We start from the raw sequence: 21871 nt of genomic DNA, 5'->3' as shown, positions 1-21871 counted from the left end.
GTTCATAGGCATAATGTTCATTCGGATATGTGACCACATTCACAAAGTCCTTGAGCATATTGGGTCACGTAAATTATGTCCAGAGGGCTGAAATGATTGAAATCCATTAAATTTATTTTTATATCTATGAAAATAGAAAAGTGATATTCAATAAAGATTCATTATTATTAAGACAGATTTAATTTTAATATGGAGAAAGTATCAATCAATCTTCTTAATGTATCCAGCTGTTTGCTGACAACATAAAGTCCACTATAGTCCACTGTAGTCTATTCAGTTATTGTTTTTCACGAGAAATGAGGGGTATTTTGATCCGTGTTCATTATAGATGCCTGTTGCTAGTAGCCAGAGGTGGGGTGTAGTCAATATATACTGCAGGGCTGTGTCTTCTGCAACTGATACTGATGATTTTTATTTACTTCTTTTGTGGCTTATGGATGGACAGTATAGAAGAATGTGTTCCAGATCTTCATCATGATTATTACACCACAGACAAGTAGGATTATCAGAAATGTGAAATCAGTGTAGGTACAATTGAGTGACAATGTGACCTGTTCTGGCTCTTGTTAAAAATGTTTGAACATGTCTGGACAAGTTTTTGTACATTTCCAGGTCATTTGGTTTCTTTTGTACAGACTGTAAAATTTTTCCTTTGTCAGAAGAGAACCAATTGTTGATCCATAGGTTTGTAAAATGAGACTTTACTGAAGCAAAAGCATTGGATAGAGGTATCACTTGAAGAGGTCTTGGTTGCAAATATGTTGCCTGTTTTGCAATAATGGAGAAAGTATAAATAGTAGGTCAGTTTAATTTACAGAAACTAATTATCAAAATTATCATTGTCATCGACCTCTTCAGGATAGAGCTTCAGCTGGTAAGAGATGGCTCTCAGATATGTTAGTTTCACCTCTTTCTCTATAGGTAACATATAAAATATAATATATACAAAAAAACATTAGCTCGCCCCTGAAAGAGTAGAACTCTATAGGTAACATATTTTCGTACCATTTGCTCAGTGTTTTTAAAGTAATACTTTTTTATAGAGTGTCGAATACCCACATTTCCTCCAAGAAGCTGATTAATTATTAATTTATTATCATGCTGGTCTTTTTGAAAATACTCAATAAATTTTCAAATATTGGTGTGGTGAGTTACAAGGGCCCTTTGGAACTTGCTCTGCCAACCACCAACAGAATTCTTTGTTCTCTGGAATCCATCGAGGAGCACAAGGTACATTCTGTACCTCTGGAGGAAAGAGAGGTGGAACAGCTCTTCGAATACCTCTTGCTGAAATTCCTCTGACATAAGTTCTTTTAATGTACAGAGTTAGGTCTTGAACAGGCTCTGCAACACTTTCGGCTGTTACATCAGATATTTTCATAACAGATTTGTCATACAAAATACCAGCATACAATTAATAGGGCTAATTAAATTAAAGTTATATTTAACCAGGGGCGAATGCTAGCCACGAAAGTTAGGCTTGCTCTTTTATTCATAGGGGAAGATGGGAGGATATAATAATTCATAATTAATAAAAATAAACAGACCCACATAAATAATTTATTTTATAATTATGAAATCATTATGAGTCATGGATCATATTCCCTTATCAGATATAGAAGTTTGATATAATATAACAAACATGGCCAACAAATCAGTTTATTTAGTTTTTTCGACCCTGCCAACCAATGCACATTGTTGTATTGAGCTGCACTGAACGAGCGCACATATTCTCTATAATGTCTGTCTTCTCTTGAACTTCGAGAAAATGGATTTAATAATAAGATTTCAATGACACACAATTCCGAACTCATTGCAAGAATTAATAATACATGCAGCAGCTAACATAGGCATTCCGCTCATACAATTACATTGCACTCGCAAATCACAGCACATTCCCGCTGTCATTACTGGTCTGTGTAACGTTAAATAGTCGTTGGTGTAGCTCTCGGACCAGAGCTTCAAACAACACATAACAGAAGCATGTGCGCCTAGAACGGACCAAGGAGGAAGGCACTTGCGTGCGCATCATATTCTCGCTATTTCTACGTCTTCCCTGTACCTCCAAGAAACGAGCAAGCATTGCGATACTTGCGGTGTGCAACCTGCGGATGGTATTACGCCTATACAGTATTCCAAAAATCAAAATAAATTTTAATGTACATAACGCCATTTTGAGAAATACACATTCTACGAAAATATTGGGCTTGCGCAGCAAGCATAGCATGCCCTGAGAAATCGCCCCTGTATTTAACATAATGGACATTCAAGGCCGTGGACATTCTGTAAGATGTACATTTAGTAGTGGACTTATTTACAGTGCATTATGGATATGAATTTTTATGGACACAATTTCTAATGGACTTCATAAAAAGTGGACATTATGTCTGTGGACCTACCAGCCTGGAATCTTCTTCTCATATCTGACACTACAAGATTGTATTGTGAAAAGAATTGTTCACTATCTATAAGGGGATTTTGCCTAAAATAATAATTAATCTTTTTTTTTTATTATTTCCATCCTACATTTCCTTTGAATTAATTTTAAACTGGCCTTTATTACATAGGATAGTATACAAATTATAAAATGACGTTTACCTTTAGAAACATTTTCGTTGTGTCCATTACGAACTCGTATTTTTCTTCTTTCACTTTTTTTTGTGTTTGAAGACTTTCTTCAATATTGCACTATCTTTTCAGAGCATAATCCTGTGCACTTGTTAGCTGAATACAATTTAAATGCCCTTTACTTTGAATATGTTTTTCACATGAATTACACCTTCCCACTCAACTCTTGTATTACAGTGTTTACACAGTAATATATTAGTACTATTTGGCACGAAACCATGTTTCTTGAATTTGTTAGCCCGAGAAGTGACACTAACTTCACGATTTCTCCCCATCTCGGTCAGAAAAACGGAAACTACTGATATTTCCTACCAAGTAGGGCTACCTGAAGTAGTTCTCAACTTCTCAAAAATGTAGAAATACACCCCCTTAGTGTTTTCTTGGAAATGTTATTTAATTCTACATTTATTTTTGCTTTACGTATTACTCTGTGAAGAGATTTATTAAATCTACATATTTAGACTTCAACAAACAAAATTTGATAACTCAATCCCAAGGGAAAAAATGGAACTCTCTGCATCAAAATCCACAGTTAATTTCCGATTTACCACGAAAATCGTCTGTAGCTGCATTTAGATTGGCAACAGGCCATGATTGTTTGGCCAAACACCTGCATAGAATCTGAATATATCAGTCTCCTAACTGCCCATTGTGCAACTCAAACCAAGAAATGGATTCGGAACACCTCAAAATCTGTGCTTCAGTGGCTGGTCATGATAATATCTTTGAAAAATATTGGAGTGCAAGAGGTCAAATGACTTTATTGTCAAACGCCTGGCATTAGAAAACAACAACAACAACATTTTTGCTTTACCCCACCTCATCTGAATTGTGTTAACATTGTTGAGCTGGACAGTCGCCTGCAGATTAGGAGACTGGAAAACCAATGGTGACAATGATCGTGGAGGCGAAGAGGGAAACCAAGAGAATAATAGAAGTTCATGCAGTCATGATTTCCATTACTCTTGCAATTAATAATAACTTAAAAACGAATGTATTTCTAAATAAACGAAATGTTCCAAAGGATCAGGAAAACCCAGTCATCAATGGTCCTGGAGCTCATAAAAGAGAGTAATAGACTTTCAGGTAAATATACTTTCAAAATTATTTCTCATTCCTTTGCGGTTAACATCTTCAAAACGAATATATTTCTTAAAGATAAATTTTAACAAAAATGTAATTTTTTTCGTTTTTATCGTAAAAATGAAGATTTTCGCGAAAAAAATGCGACAAAATTACAGTCATAAATCAGTCACATTCTGTGATAAATCGTGCATATACTTCTTGTTGCATCTGTCTGTTACATTTTGCGTTTATTGTTAATAACAAAAAAACCTGGCCCTGCTGATAGAAGACCATTTAAAATATTTTAACTTCAAAGGTTATACATTGCATCTTCTTCCCAAAGTTAGACAAATTAGTAGTGGAGTTCTGATAGGGACTGAAAGCACACTCACATCGATTTTCCGTATTATAAAAAAAATGGGGATACTGATAAAATACAAATAATCAAAATTGAAATCTGGCACACAACAAGCAAAGTCTACAGTCTGCAATCCATCAAACAATATCCCAAACCTTGATTGATTTTTTTTTTCCCTACTTCGAATTGTTTACTTTGTAAAGAAGATAATATTATAATGGATATGATACACCTCAAGAACTGTAATAGTACATTATGCAACGACCCTATAATGGTAGTAATTAAGACGTGAGTATGTTTGTTTATGAAACGAACGCAAGTGAGTTTCATAATTTTCATACGAGCGTCTTAATTACCATTATAGGCAAGTTTCATACGACTTTTTATGCTTAAGTATTCATGTTATGGTTATCTAAGTGAAGAGCGGAACTGACCTAAATTGTGAGATGTGCGCAGATGCAAAAGTATTGATTTTTTCCTAGGGACGAATGTCATTGACCTTGATATAATCTAGAGAATAACATGAACATTAATATTGATATAACCTGGAAATTGATTTAGAATTGAAAAACGAGATGATAAATTGAATTTATTTGAATATTATTTACAATTAACGCTAATTATTATAGTAACAGAACATAATCTTCTGCAACAGTATTGGATTTCCAGCCTCCGTGATGTTTCTCTAATTGTCTTTTGATTGCATTAATAATAATAATCAATACTTGCGGTTTTATAATGGTACAATGGTGATTTCTCATTGGCTGTACAACTGAACTATAATGAATAGGTGTACTTTAATGAGGTGCATTGAAGGGCTTCTGCCAGGTGTATAATTACTACATTTTGGCATGGTCGAGCATAAAAATTTAACAACTATAGATCTGTCATTATGATACTGGGAAGCAAGAAGGCAAATGGAAGAACTCCAGAACGCCAAGCATAAGCAACCACCCAACCAGCCAACCTTGATTAATTAAAAATGGAACAAAAATTGTTATTATGGGAGATTTCAATCTCATTCTAAAAGATGGGGATACAGCAAGTCCAGTGAATATGATTGAAAAATAGAGGACCTCTTGAACACCACGATTTTAGAACTTGTATGAAGATATTCTCCCACCTTTATACATCATATGGGTCAAGTATGAATCCCAATCTGCTGTTGGTGACTGTGGACATATTTCAAAATGTTAGTAAGAAGATACTAGAAGACTCTGAATCTGAACACAGAGCTATTTATTATTAGTACTATTCAGACAGGGATCTATTCAAAGAAATCAAAAAAGAAAAGTCAAGGTTATAAATTGAATTTTAGAAAGGTCAACTGGGAGAAATATACTACAGTTCTGGAAAATCAGCTGCCAAAAATGATTATAGATGAATCAGACAGTACAGACAAAGTAAACAAATCCATGTGTAAAATAATACTAGATACAGCAAAAAGTGTATTCCTAGAGGAAAAGTGAGGAATTACGAATCATTCTGGTCAGAGAATTTACAAGCATTAAAAAGAAAAACGAAATACAAATAGAGGTAAGAAAGTACAAAAATTGGAAGTGATGTTGAAGATTGGAGGAAAAAAGTAGCTAAATTAGCGAAAGAAATAAATATGTCCAAAAAAATTGTTAATAACCTCATAGAAAATGTAAATTACAGAACAGAATGATAGGCCTAAAGGTTCACCAGTTCTTGAATAGTATAAAGAATGATAGAATGTCTTCGAAAACACCAATTCTTTACAACAATAAAATTTTAACAAATAACAGAATTGTTGCAAAATCTTTTAACAAGTATTATGTTAATAAATCATAAACACTCTAAAAATATAAAGCAAATTGAGAAAACCTGAACAATGCTTATAAAGAAAGAATCTTTCATAGAGAAGTTGAGAGAGCTGCTGTTAGGTCTTCTTTATTTTCATTCCTGTTATTCTTAAATTTGTGAAAATTCGTTTCAGCACCATGGATTGTATTGTCACTACTCATACACTGTAGTTCTCCCAGAATTCTTTCTTGGGCATCTTGCTTCTTTTAATAATTGTTTATTTCTAAACATTTTGTTTCATGTTAAGTTATCTTTTATTGTTACATATTTTTAATGATTACTTGAAAGAAAATTGTAATTTTCAATTATATTTTTTAATTTCACCTTGTGAAATCTTATGATTTTACATTGTTTTCCACGTAACATATGAAACCCTGTATGTACTCTGTTAACTGTGAAGTATTAAGAGTCTATGAAATATGAGTACCTATATTCTTTAAAATTCAATATTTACAAGATTAAAATTAATCTTCTCAAAAGACTGTAATAAAAACTAAGTTAATAATTTGCCATTCTTACAAAATTTAGTCATCTCTGTTTTGTCATTTGTGCTAAACAACACTTCAGGTCACATATAAATTTTATTATCATCCCCTTCTTATTAATATATTTAACCATTATCTTAAGTATAACCATGTTATTAACTGAACCTGTTTGTCTGTGACTATTTTACCTATTATTTTTTACGAGTGTCTTATTCTTTTGCTGAGATCAATGTTTTAATTGTTTTACCACATATAACTCCTCAGAGTTTTCGTAACATTTGTGATCCAGTTACTGATTTATATTTTGTAAATGCGAAAAATCATATAAAGCGGAAAACTGTATGCATTTGACCTACTAATTTCTTGTGTGCATCTTTGCATAAAATATACATTGGCAAACAAACTTCAAGGATTGCTAGATGGGTTAAAAACTAATGTAAAATTGGGAATCCATGTTCAGCTTAATATGCTGCAATTGTCATTACAATGCCACATAGTCAGGCATTCCTCCTTTGAGAGGAATTTCGGGCAAAGATCTTCGTTTGTGATGTCACTCAAGCAACCTCAGGAATCTTACACAGAAAGTGACAGTCCATATTGCAACCGTGCAGTGCCCTAACCAAACTGGAAGTTGTCATTTTGAGCACCTACTCTAGAAGATAATGCATTCATCTGTATTTATTTGATGGGAAACTATTATGCGATATAAATGTATTCAGGTTGAACTGTAAGTAATGTCATTAATTTCAGGGTGATATTGAGATATTTCAAACAAAAAAATTTAATACAATAATTTTGCTCGTTTTTGCTTCCTTTTCGAGAAAAAAAATTGTTTTATATGAAACATTTCATAGCATGTTTTGGGAAAGCTATTGATTTAATTCCAAATATGTTCAGTCAATTTAAGAGAGCAGTGTATTATGATAATAAATGATTGAAAGAATTTTAATTCTGTCCTTTAAATATGCAGAAATTTGATCCAAACAAATGTCACTTTTCGTTCTGCAAAGGAATTTTAAAATGTTACCTTTGTTCGGATCAAATTTCTGCATATTTAAAGGACAAAACTAAAATCCTTTCAAATCATAATACACTGCTCTCTTAAATTGACTGAGCATATTGGGAATTAAATCAATGGCTTTCCCAAAACACAGTATGAAATGTTTAATGTATGAAACAATTTTTATATCGAAATGGAAGCAAAACCGAGTAAAACTGTATTAAACTTTTTGTTTGAATTATCTCAAAGAATAACCCCCTGAAATTAATGACATTACTTACGGTTCGATTTATATACCGGTACTACTGCGTGTTCAGTTCAAAGTGTGTCATGGCTCGCTGTATGCTGTCATGTGGCTAGCCGGTGAGCCTAGAGAATTCAATCTTCCTACACTTCCGCAGAGTCCGTGGATACCCACGGACTCTGGAAGTACGTACCGATACGTGTGGTAACGCCGGTAGTGGCAGGAATGTGAACTGTTTGGAAACACGTACTGAGGTGAGTTTTTTTTCTTACTGTCAGGATATGGCGAGAGGGTTAAGACGATTACTTACGTATTTGTTGACATTAACTTGGACGGTCAACATGGACACGGAGCATTTGATGTGTGTTGTGGAATGTTGCGGTATGCAACAGATGATAACAAATACCCTGCATACGACTTGCCCGCGCAAAACACAGTTCGAAAGAGGTTATGGTAGCACACAGACTGTACAGACCGCCATCTGTTGCTACGACGTTCAAGTTACATACTGTACACGTTTTCAAGTTCAGATTGAACGCCTTGATTAATATGCAACTTCTCTGACATAAAAGTTGAAACTCGCTTCAAATCGCTGACTCACAACAGTGACGTCATGACACACTTTGAAATGAACACCCAATAGTAGAATGATTCAAATGAAACCCTACCTCCTAATGTTTTCAGAGAACAATCTGTAATCATTCAAAAGAGAGCACTGTCTGCATTGACATGAGCGTCTCATTGTGAAGTAAGCACTGGATTTTTTTTTTATGAAATTCCTGTGACTTCTGATTGAAAAAATATCATACACATAGTTTGTTTCATTTCAGTGCCTGAAGTAAAATGTCATTATTTTAATGCACGTTCAGTGGACAAAAGATATGGAAGTAACAGAGGAATATATTCAAACTGTTGGGTGGATGTTCTGTACCTTCCGTTGCGTGTAGGGTTGCCACCTTTCAAGGACTGCTGTACTGGACAAACCATCCAAAAGACCGAGAGATAAACCGATTTTTTTAATTCAGTCTATTTCATATCATTTTACAAGTCACAACAGTCGATATAAAATTAAATATTTCCCATTTAAACATGAAAGTAATTGAAGAGTCCACTGCAAGAAAATGTCGAAAATGAACCAAGACTGTCAGTGCATAGCTGAAGACATATAGAATGTACATACTGAGTTATATGGCATTAACACTGATAGTCATTGTCCAGTAATGATCGGAAAATCACAGTTAAGCTTTGAGCGCTAAGCATTTCAAACTTTCAATTGCTTCTCCTGCAAAATGTATTGCAAATGACATCCATCATTCTTGCAGTGGACTCTTCAATTTTAAAATATAATTTAATCATTTTTCTTGTAATCATTGAAATTATACCGAAAGTAGCTTTAAAAATCAAGGGAATTGAAAGTAAGAATGCTTTTTCCTTTCTCCTGCAAAATCTTTTTCAAAACACATCTAACGAATTTTGGAGGCGCAGCAATGATATGTTGATAAATAGATAGTACAGTAAAATCCCTCGTAACCAGCAATACCAAAACAAAGGCACTTTTGGCTAGGCCAAAAAAAAGAAAACATCTTTAAATCTGCCACAGCCTGGGCCATCACTGTTGCCTCATTAGGAAGTTCGTACAAATTTCCATGTTCAGTGAATATTTGAATCTAAAATTAGTGTATGATTTGTGTTGTGTGATGTGTTTTAATAAAGAAAATCCACACAGTTTTTGTGTTTATTTAGTTACGATCAAGTGATTGAGAAATAAGCTTCACATGGCTGCAGTTTCAACAGTTGGCATCATAAAATACGAACAGGTAATTTTTTAAAAATATTTATTCAATTATCGGGCGAAATCTCATATCCGAAATTAGCCTGATCCATTTGGTGCCGATTAGGAGGGATTCAACTGTATTTGGTGTGCCTTGCCTCACAAAAATACAGCTACTGATACTGTGATACTTATATCGAACAATAACTTGTCGAGTTGAAGAGAACCTGCAAATTGATGCAGAATTGTTGCATTATCCACTCATGAATAACATCATCTTGGATGGGTTTCATTTGAGTTACCCTTGTGAATGCTATTTAAAATAAATGAATTAACTCACACATGTAAGGTGAATTAAACAGTGTTCATGGGTTAGATAATAAACATACAATATATATATATATATATATATATATATATATATATATATATATATATATAACACAGTTGTATGAACACTTTACAAATGATGATAATTAAGATTGGTAAAATTCAGACATGTTTCGGAGGGCGCCCCTCCATCCTCAGTGACATTACCATGACTGTAAAAGGAAAATAAATATGTATAAGATTCGTGGATGGTTATGTTTAAAAATAAAGTACAAAAAATATACGATGTCTGAATAATAATATTTAATTCTTATAAGGCTAGAAAAAGTTAAGAGATTAATGACCATTCATACAGTCCTCTCTGTAGATTGAAAAGTCAAAAAAGTTTCATATCCATTGTTCAAGAATTAAACCAGAAAATCAATATCCCGAATTTAAAAGAAAACTTACAAATTAAACCAAACCCTTTAACTCTATTAAATATAGAATATAATCTAAATTTAACAGAAGAAATACTGAAATCAGAAGTAAACACTGAAATACTGAAACAATTGTCTTTAGAGACAATTAATATTAGGTACCCTCCACAAAACTGGCTTCATTTATACACTTACGGATCCTTGATCTCCAGAGAACAAGGTGCCGGTGCAGGTGTTACGTGCTGTCTCTTCTCACTTTATAGATCTCTTGGATATGGAACAACAAGTTTTGATGGAGAAATCGTTGCAATAAGTGAAAGTCTCAGGAACCTTCTATGCCACATCAATAAATTTAGGAATGCAGTTATATTGTCAGACTCCAAAGCAGCTATTCTATCAATCGTCTCTAAACACACACCTTCATCTCAAACAGCAGAAATAACTAAAATGCTCTCTCAATTAATATCACTCAATAAAAGAATTGTATTCCAATGGATACCATCCCATTGTGGAATCCTGGGAAACGAGAATGCGGATAATTTAGCAAAGAAGGGCAGCACTGCTACTTACAGACCTGTTACTAAATCTACGTATTACTCTGTGAAGAGATTTATTAAATCTACATACTTAGACTTCAACAAACAAAATTTTATAACTCAATCCCAAGGGAAAAAATGGAACTCTCTGCATCAAAATCCACAGTTAATTCCCGATTTACAACAAAAATCGTCTGTAGCTGCATTTAGATTGGCAACAGGCCATGATTGTTTGGCCAAACACCTGCATAGAATTGGAATATATCAGTCCCCTAACTGCCCATTGTGCAACTCAAACCAAGAAATGGATTCGGAACACCTCAAAATCTGTGCTTCAGTGGCTGGTCATGATAATATCTTTGAAAAATATTGGAGTGCAAGAGGTCAAATGACTTTATTGTCAAACGCCTGGCATTAGAAAACAACAACATATCTTTGTATAGGACACACATTGGTCATTAATCTCTTAACTTATTCTAGCCTTATAAGAATTAAATATTACTATTCAGACATCGTATATTTTTTGTACTTTATTTTTAAACATAACCATCCACGAATCTTATATATATTTATTTTCCTTTTGCAGTCGTGGTAATGTCACTGAGAATGGAGGGGCACCCTCCGAAACATGTCTGAATTTTACCAATCTTAATTATCATCATTTGTAAAGTGTTCATACAACTGTGTTATATGTATATGTATGTATGTATGTATGTATGTATGTATATATATATATATATATATATATATATATATATATATATATATATATATATTGTATGTATGTTTATTAAATGAATTAACCAATAACGTGACGAAAACTGAGTTTTAAGTACATTTATTTAAATTAATAGAGATCTTATTCCAGAATATATGGAAGTGAGATTGTTTGAAACTTACCATTGTAGTGACAATTGCTACGGTTTATATCTCTTAACAAGATCGTTACTAGACATGGATTCTTTCTATCCCCTCTACCAACTCTAGAAGTCTGTACCAGACTAAAAGAAACACTGTGTATATGTGGAAAGCACTTCATATCTTCTTCACGGCTATCTGTCTGTCCATGTCTGTCTCTCTATCTGTCCCTTGTCCATGTGAACAACTCAAATCTTGCTGAGTATACAGAATGAACCGTAAGTAATGTCATTAATTTCAGGGGATTATTCTTTGAGATATTTCAGACAAAAAAGTTTAATACAATTTTGCTCGTTTTTGTGTCCTTTTAGAGGTAAAAATTGTTTTATTTGAACCATTTCATATCATGTTTCGGGAAAGTCATTGATTTAAATCCCAATACGGTCAGTCAATTTAGGAGAGCAGTGTATTATGATTAGGCCCCGGATTTTTATGTAATATGAAAATGCGAAATATGTACATAAAAATGTAGTAAATATCGGTGAAATGTGTAATTAAATATGTAGTATTAATAAAATATGTAATTTAAAGCCACTATTTATTAATGCATTAAATTCACAAAAATGTCACAATTTAACTGGTCAGTGGAAGTTGGAGGATATAGCCTGGAAAGTGACTTGCCATTTCCACCTCATTGTATAGTTTGCAAATACAACTTGTCTCTGCCACAGTTTATGCTTTTTTTTTCTTGTGCCTTAAGATTTCCTGAAAAATATTTTTCTTTGACACACAAAATGGTATTTTGATTTACCTGACACCCGACCCAAACCCCTCGCTAATAGCCTACTTTCAATTTGTAACGAAGTTAAATGACCGGCGCACCTGACCATCCCAGATTCTGAGAAAGCATTAGAGCAAATGTATAGAGTTGAGGCACTCCAAACTACTATATTTTACAGACAAAGAGATGGAATCCCTAGTTTTATGTTTGTTTTTTTTTATTTATAAAAGAACTATTGTCTTAAGCCAGCTTTAGAAATTAAAGTATTTTCTATAGTTGTGAACAACACATAATGACGTCAGTTTCCGGGCCCTCCCTCTTTACCAGCATCGTGTATTATACTATAGTGAGAACAAAAAGCAGCCCTCCAATCGAATCGGAGTAATGGGACAGGAACATTAAGACATATGTCCAAATATATATGAAAAAAAAAAAAAAAATCAATAATTTACTCTGAAAAATAAGAAGAATTTAATAAAAAATATTCTAAACTCAATTGCCTAGATATGTATAAAAATGTTACATTCTTTGCATAATATGTAAAATATGTAATATTACTAAGAATATGTAAAAATATGTAAAATGAAACTCATCTATAACCATATCAGAACCACAAATCGCCGACATTTGTCATTTTCAGTAGTCTACAAGTAAAGGAATGCAATATGTAATTACATAAGATTCCGGTCTCTAATTATGATAATAAGTAATTCAAAGAATTTTAGTTTTATCCTTCAAATGTGCAGAAATTTGTTCAGATCACATTCACAGACAGTGCCGTAAATGCAATCTTTACCTTCCCTCTGATGTGAGGTAATTGCTATACAAGATCAGAGCTTTAGTTGGGAAATTAGAACTACCAGTACTTACCTAACCCTTTAAAATTTTCCAGACTAGCTTTAAGGGATGTTGTTTTGCAGTCATTTTTCTTTTACGACAGGAGAGTTCTTCTGCTGATCGCTTCCCAGTTGACAATTATTGTCCCGTCGCTCTAATTTCCGGCAGCCAATCGCGTTGCAGGTCGGCTACATTTAAACGTGTGCGTCTTGTGATTTGCTAAGGAAGACGTTATTCATTTCTTAAGGCTCGATAAATACTTAATATAATCGCCTGCCATTTTGGCTCTTTTGTTGGCGTTCACAGAAAGCACACGAAGACGTTATTTGCCGCTCAATTATTTGCTGAATTACAGTGCGTTTGATTTATTATCATAGGAGCTACGACATGATAATGTTTAACGGTGTGGCAAATAGATTCCTCGTATGGTAGCTCGGCAACGAAGAAAACAAAAATGGCGAATGATACTACCTACCTAGACTTTATAGAGCCTTCACTTCCTAAGACGTAAGCAAAGAGGAGGAGTCACGCCGGGAATAACAGCTTCGCGACTATAGGATTTCACATATTATGGCACTGGGTCGAATTCAGAAAGAGGAGGTCCAGTTAAATTGTGAACATCATATCAGCTATATATTCCACCAAAAGAGCATTTCTTATTTTTCACTTGGTTATTTAACGACATTGTATCAACTACTAGATTATTTAGCGTCAGTAGGCTTGGTGATCGTGAGATGAGGTCAGGATTCACCATAGATTACCTGATATTTGTCTTACGGTTGGAGAAAACCTCGGAAAAAACCCAACCAGGTAATCAGCCCAAGCAGGGATCAAATCCATGCCCAAGTTCAATCATCAGGTAAGCATCCCAGCATTTCTTATTAGGGTTATAATCTCATTCATGGAGCTAAATGACTGTTTACACTCAGCTGTTGATATAGCAATAATGTCCAAAGCACAAAGAGGTGGCTACAGATCATATGGCTTTCTGTCATAATTTCTATATTCTTTGGACTCCCTGAAATCCCACGCCGTGGCGTTGCGGTCTAAGGCATCCTGCGTAGGACTTGCATTACGGAAGGCGCGCTGGTTCGAGTCCTCATGGGGGAAGAAATTTTCTCATTGAATTTCGGCTGGTGTATGGGACCAGTGCCCACCCAGCATCGTGATGAACTTGGGGAGCTACGATAAGTAGCGAAATCCGGTTGTAAATGCCACCTATAACGGCTGAGGGGATCATCGTGCTAACCACACAATACCTCCATTCTGGTTGGATGATCGTCCACCACTGCTTCGACATGTAGGTGTGAGGCCAGCAGCCAGCTGGTCAGTCTAGGCCCTTCATGGGCCATGGATTATATGGACTCCCTGAAAGCTCTGATACTTTTCCTGTTATCTGTTTAATTACAAAAGGTGCACTATACTTTGTTCTCCATACATTAAATCTAGGTTCTCAGGCCATTCGGATAGATTTAACACAGTTAAGTGACAGAAAAGACCATTATAGTTACTACTATTTTGCATCTTCTGTCATTTCTCTGTGAGATGACTGAGTACTTAATAATCTTGATTCTAAATTTGCAGTGGACTTCTATACAACTGTCCTGCATTGATGCTTTTCAAACTAACTCATAATTGAAACACATTTTTCTTTGTATTTGTTTGTAGCGTGCAGCAAAAACAAATTTTCTTCAATATTATTGTCTCCCCGTCATTAGGTATATGAAATTACTTTCTATTCAGTAAATTTATATAATTTTATCCGAAGTGGTACAGCTTTGTTCTTGTAAGAGCCGATGCATACTGCCATAGATTTGCGTGTTTTAGAACTTCTGGTACTCTATTCAGACAATTGTATAACTACTGGTACTGAGTACCAATGAGTACTGGCCCAACTAAATCCCTATAAAAGACGACACATTTTCTGTGCTTCATTTGTTTTCAGTAGAAGTTACCTGCTAAGAATAATACCTAGAATCAAATTAAAATAATAATAATGCGAACAACAGCAAGATTAATTCCTGTTATTCGAGTAAAGATTGTTGTAGAAGGAATTGTTTTTCAAATACTGTAAAAAGGAAATTAAAACAATTACCTTTCATATAATATCCATAAAGCAATTTACAAACAAACCACAGACAAGTAATAATAAAATACAATACAAAAGTATCTAGTCATAAATTCAAATACAATCAACTCCCGATAATTTGCGTGCAGTTAATTCACTCTGCAGGTAATTCGCGATCTTTTTTTTGGGGGGGGAGAGGGGAAGAAGAGTGGGGCACAGAGTAACGTCATTATTTCCCTTTTTTTTTAGTTGATTTACGCTCTCTTCCTCTCTTTTAAGATATTTGCGATCTAAAATAAGAAAAAATAAACAATCCTCTAAGAAATAAAACAAGACGACATTTTTTGAACTAATAATGTCTTATGATATTTTGTAAAACTAATGCTTTACTCTCATGATAACGAGATATATGCGTTGTCTCATGAAGTTTATTACTATTAGCCACCGGCGTGGCTCAGTCTTTTAAGGCACTTGCCTGGTGCATTTGGGCGCGGGTTCGATCCCCACTTGGGCTGATTACCTGGTTGGGTTTTTTCCGAGGTTTTCCCCAACTGTAATGTAAATGCAAGGTAATCTATGACGAATCCTCGGCTTCATCTCGCCAAACATCATCTCGCTGTCACCAATCTCATTGACGCTAAATAACCTAGTAGTTGATACAGCGTCGTTAAATAACCAACTAAAATAAAAATAAAAATTATTACTATTCATGCTTGTATGGAATCACAGCCTATACTAAAGACACTTGAATTCCATTATTATCCCATAAAATCCAATGTTGCATACAACCCGATGACTAAGGAAAAGAGATACATACACCCGGTATTGGAAATTAATTTATAATTCGAAACACTTCTTATTTCATACAATGATCATTCTTACATTTCGTCAGCATAGTCTATATAGTGCTGGCTTTCTGTGCTCGAGGTTGCGAGTTCAATTCCGGTTCAGGTCGATGGCATTTAAGTGTGCTTAAATCTTAAATGCGACAGGCTCATGTCAGTAGAAATGACTGAAATAACCTTGGCAGTTGTGAGCGTCGTTAAATAAACCATAATTTTTTTTTCTTACATTTCACTATTGTTATTAATTTTCATAATTATAAAAAGGCTCTATTTAATCATGCCACTCATTAAATAATTAAAAAACAGAGTGTATTTCATATTTTATTGTTATATAGATATATAAAGATAGAGTCCACACCTGTGGAGTAACAGTCAGCGCGTCTGGCTGCGAAACCAGGTGGGCTGGGTTCGAATCCCGATCAGGGCAAGTTACCTGGTTGAGGTTTTTCCCCTGGGTTTTCCCTCAACCCAATAAGAGTAAATGCTGGGTAACTTTCGGTGTTGGACCCCGGACTCATTTCACCGGCATTATCACCATATCATTCAGACGCTAAATAACCTGAGACGTTGATACAGCGTTGTAAAATAACCCAATAAATATAAAGATAGAATGTAGATGTAGATTCATTTTGTTCATGGCTGTTAAAGAGAATATGAAATGCTGAACTTTATATATGACGGTTTGAAATATACAGTTTTCTGATATTATTGATAGAAAGAATTATAATTTTTCTTACTGGAGTATACATTTTGAAATAATTGTACACATTATTTTGATAACACTGAATGTAAGAAAGTAAAATACTTATAGTAAAAGAATTAATGTGATTAATATAGTTCCTCGAATTTCAGTATTTTGAAAAGCAAAGTTGGGCACTTATATGTGGGAGGAATGGATCGTCCCTTTGCCCAGATGAAGATGACTAAGGCACTAAAAGAGCTTAACAACAAGATAGTGGAATGCAAGTTCCAGGACAATCAGTGGGTCTTCATGAGGGAAAGAACCGACAAGTCTTTTCCTAACAGCTTTAACACAGCTTCAGGTACTGTTCTTAATTGTAATTGTGATGATAATTATTATTGTGGACAGATATTCTGCAAAGATTTGTATTGTACATGCTCATTATTATTCAGTTTCTTTAACACAGAATACAAGCATCACTGTTAGAAGTTCCAGTGTTTATTGAGAAGATGAGCTGGAATTAGTCGTGTTAGTAGATGTAGATCCACTTTGGAAAGGATGAACATGTGTAAGATGATATTGGAGACTACTTGTGCTTCCACTGTAACTGAACGATTTTTCGTACTTCTTTTAAAACACTGTTTTTCTGTCCGTCATCTTTTCACAATTTTTTACTTTAAATCTGTATACAATACTAAATACATTGACTTCTTAGTAACCAGCAATCACGCAGAATTTGTGAAAGTGAACTAGAGTCACAGAAAGCTGAGCTTTGACAGTTTCATAAACAACTAATGGGCAAAGTCAGGTGCATGTGGACGAAACAGAAGTATTCAATTCCAAGAAATGTCATTACTCGGATTATTAACCTACTTCCAATTGCAAACATATCAATATGCAAAGTTTTCGTTCTTGTGAATAAAAAATCTTCACTTTCACATTCTCTGCTTCCCGTTCTGGTTCTGGTTCTCGTTCCCGATTTATTGTAGACCAGCCTGAATAGATTATCAATTGACATAGTCAAACGTATTGTTTCAGTGAAGTAAAATTCTGAAAACTTCATTTATGTAGAGTTTATTATTATATTTCAAAGAAGTCTGATCTTTTGTGTAAACTTAGTTCTTCAGAGAAGTATAATTATACATCTTGATTACACAACTTTTAACACTATATCACTTTGGAAAACGTATTATGTGTATTTCACGTGTTAAATTTTATATTACCTTGTTAACATGTTTTGGCCTGCTATTGGCCATCTTCAGAACTGGTTGTTGCTGGTCTTGGCGCCTTTTGTTTTGTTTCCTGTGGGGGTGTGTTTGTGTAGTGTAATGTGGAGTCAAAGAGAATTTCATTTGGATGTGTTTTTGTGTATCTGTATATTTCGTATTGTCCAAATGAAATTCTCAACACACAACTCAATTTCAGAACACACACACACTCTTTGACTCCACATTACACTACACAAACACACCCCCACAGGAAACAAAACAAAAGGCGCCAAGACCAACAACAAGCAGTTCTGAAGTTGGCCAATAGCAGGCCGAAACATGTTAACAAGGTAATATAACATTTAACACATGAAAGACACATAATACGTTTTCCAGAAGTATAATTGGTGAAGTTCATTGATAGTTGTTCTTTGTGTGTTTGAATAATTTAAGAAAATTTAGAATGTATAATTACATAATACATATTTTTGGGTGTATTTTATATTCTGATGTTCAATGTTCAGTTAAGGTAAGCATTCACTACATCGTATCGCACTCCTCGTACGAATCACATGCAATGGATATTTTAAGTGCAGTGCGTTCACTGTAACGGCTTCACCTCATCGGATTCCCCTATCAGCTGTTTAAAACATGACGTCGTACGATATTGACATTACTGAAAGCAGAGGAGTTGAGGTTAGGTCTATTAATTACGTCTGTTAGCGAATAAGAATTTGTAATTGCTTCATGCGTCTTAATTGAAGAGGAAGAAACGAAAGAAATATTGGTTACATAATATATTTGCAAGAAATGACTTGATTACTGTAATGGGAACGCCTCAAATTATATAATTCTTCGCAATTTTCTACCAGCGAAATAAGTTTTCCGTCTGCCATTTTGGCGCGACACTGAACATGGCACAACATAATAGTAACAGTTGACCAATTGAAATTGATTTATTAAAGAAGGCCATGATCGCACGCATCGGAAAAGTTGCCCATCCGAGAAACGTGGACGGATTTGCCGAGAGGCGATGCATCCGATACGATGTAGTGAACGTGTTTATATAACAATTACAGCAAAGATAGTCTTTTTCCGATCCGTGTGATTCGTCTGATGCGTCGATACGATGTAGTGAACGCTTACCTTTATCCTACATTTTCACATAATGTCCTACATTTTGAACTGCTGTGTCCAACATTTCATGAAAATAATCTAGTAACCCTAGATGCCAGGTCTGTATCTACATGATCTGTTTCTGCTGCAGCTGTGTGCAGCAGTATCCGTGACCCTGTTACAAAAGAAAAACTGATGGATTTCATAGAGCATCATAGGTGGTCTCAAAATGACCAAGAATTAATGCCGCCACCTGGTAAGGTTCCACGAAGATGAATGCAAGATCTGAAACACTCAAGAGTGGACGTGACTCTGAAGGTATTAAGTACACAAGTGGACCATGGTCTGCGAAGTGTGATGTTTCAGAATGTATAATACTGCCTACCGAATGAATCAGTGTGAAATAAACAGTAGAACTGTGAACTAGAAGACAAATGAAAACAAAAGTGAATACAAAAACGGACATACTACAAAATACTCCCTTTGTATTGCCATCATACATTGTAGTTAGATCAAGTATATCCCACACAAGACGTTCATTCATCAATTTAAAATATTCTCATTGGGTTTTGGAGAAAGAAATAAAACTCTGATGAACATACTGTTTCAAATATTTGGAATGACAAATTATAAAATAAAATAATGGTTTTATGAATACATTTTGTGTTGTTTTAGAAAATAATACTGTTTATTTTAATTACAAAATTATTGAGATTTTACACTATCATTTTAGTAATGGTTATTTTTTTACATACTGGCTATTCCATATGAAATCGATCAGTAAAAAACCTCGAATTTTTTTTATACTCTAATTTTTTCCCCACTTATACAAGGTGCTGAGAGGAGTGCATTTTCAAAAATATACTATCGAAAGTCAAACGGTTTTCGTATTATTGAGCGACAAATTTAGCGTATTTTATAAAAACAAACCTCTTTCAGCACTCAGAACTCTGGAACCATTTACTGCAGAACATTGAACGAGAGCTCATTTTCAAGCTAACATTTGGTAGGTTATGTTAAGAAGTAATCCTAATTTTTATTGTACACATAGAGAGACAGATAATCTGATTTTACTTGCTTTTAGGCTTTTTGGCCATTTGTAAAAATGTAAAAAAATATTGAGAAAAAACCTTGCATTATTAAGAGGGATTCGGCATTGTTTGGTTAGTGGTACGGCAATAAGTTTCGAGGGTATTAAATAAATTATTTTCACACGCCTTGACTTGAACGGCACAGTACCGCACGCACTGGCCAAGAGCTGAAATAAGCGAGCGTTGGGCGTCATTTTACTCCTGTGTTTATGAAAACCTGTGATAAAGCTAGCACAGCCATGACTGCTAGACGACACATCACATGTTTGTCTCCTGGCCTTGCTTGTCTTGGCTACCTCCCGTCTCACAGTCAACTGGTTAGTTCACGTGCGTACTATTTATTTTCTTTATTTGATATTTGGAATACTTTCTTATCAACATACCATCAGTAAAAAATATGTATTTATTTGTACTTTCTGTATGTAAATTTGTTAATAATTTATTCCATAAAATATAATGTCGTGATAGAATTAATCAGAGTCTGAATTTATTGTTTTGGTTTTATTTTTAATGTTATATATTTATTTGAATGGTTTTAATTATGAATTATTTTTTAGAATAGTTTTTTTTTAACATTTTCCGTTTGCGGAATCTAACTATATATTTTTAAAATATTTTTTCCTAGCCAAAGGCGTCTTAATGAAGAAAAATCTAAATTTCTCCATGTCCATAAAAAGTAAGAACATCTGTTTATATATCAATATAAACTTTAATTTCTCAGCATAAAAATGAACCATGATTTTGATCATTGGGTGAAAGGGTTTCGGAGCTACAACAGTTTAAAGTTGCAAATTTTATGAAAATACGATAAATTTAAATATTTTTAATTTAAACACTATGAAGTTCTGATGCGTCATACTTTGCACAAAGCATTGTATCACAGTTCTCTACGTACAAAAAAAGTTTTATTGTGTTTAGAAATTGTAAGGTCAATTTTCTCTATATTTCGGTCGATTTGAGATGGAATAGCTCATACCTACATCTTATTCCAATAACCAGTAATACTTTTGGTTCAGTCTGGTAATTAGGTAAGTGTTTTATATATACAGTAAAGAGTTGGTGGACATGTACTCTACCATGCTGTTCTTTGGTGAAAAGGGAGACTACTATCATCATCATCATCATCATCATCATCATCATCATCATCATCATCATCATCAATAGACCACGGAACTTTATGCACTAAATACCCTGAAATATATGCAGAAAAAAATTCATTTTAGAGGTTTAATAATACGGTATAAATGAACATAATTTAAAATAATATCTGTCAAGAAGCCATATTGCACAGAAGACGATTTTCCCATTAGTAGAAAAAATTTGTCTTCAGAAACTCATTTCTCCAATAAATCTTTTCTGCTACTTTTTTCTTTTGGCATGTCGGCAGTTAAACTTGTAAGCACAGTGATCCTGTACTATTCTTCACTTGATTGTTTTGTTTTTAGTAGGTTATTTTACGACACATTATCAACATCTTAGGTTATTTAGTATCTGAATGAGGTGAAGGTGATAATGCCGGTGAAATGAGTCTGGGGTCCAGCACTGAAAGTTACCCAGCATTTGCTCATATCAGGTTGAAAGAAAATCCCGGAAAAACCTCAACCAGGTAACTTGCTCCGACTGGGAATCGAACACGGGCCACCTGGTTTCGTGGTCAGACACGCTAACGTTACTCCACAGGTGTGGACTTGCTTGATTGTGCAGTAAAACTTGTTGAAATGA

At 34.3% G+C, this 21871-nt stretch overlaps 1 protein-coding gene across 3 annotated transcripts in view; it reads left to right on the top strand.

Moving 5' to 3' along the window:
- The window catches only part of mRNA-cap (mRNA capping enzyme), a 75038-nt gene extending 55323 nt beyond the window's left edge, over positions 1 to 19715 (top strand). For 2 of the 3 annotated variants that reach the window (XM_069842104.1, XM_069842103.1), the window contains exons 13-14: positions 16905 to 17095; positions 19210 to 19715. In XM_069842104.1, the coding sequence (XP_069698205.1) occupies positions 16905 to 17095; positions 19210 to 19334 (316 nt within the window). In that variant the 3' untranslated portion in view covers positions 19335 to 19715. Of the gene's footprint in view, positions 1 to 16904; positions 17096 to 19209 lie in introns of those variants that run through there. The other variant, XR_011335323.1, reaches the window with a different exon arrangement.
- The last annotated feature ends 2156 nt before the right edge of the window (positions 19716 to 21871 follow it).

The sequence above is a fragment of the Periplaneta americana genome, chromosome 12 (genome assembly GCF_040183065.1).
Source record: "Periplaneta americana isolate PAMFEO1 chromosome 12, P.americana_PAMFEO1_priV1, whole genome shotgun sequence".
Classification (NCBI taxonomy): Eukaryota; Metazoa; Arthropoda; class Insecta; order Blattodea; family Blattidae; genus Periplaneta; species Periplaneta americana.
This window is presented reverse-complemented; position numbering and strand designations above follow the sequence as displayed.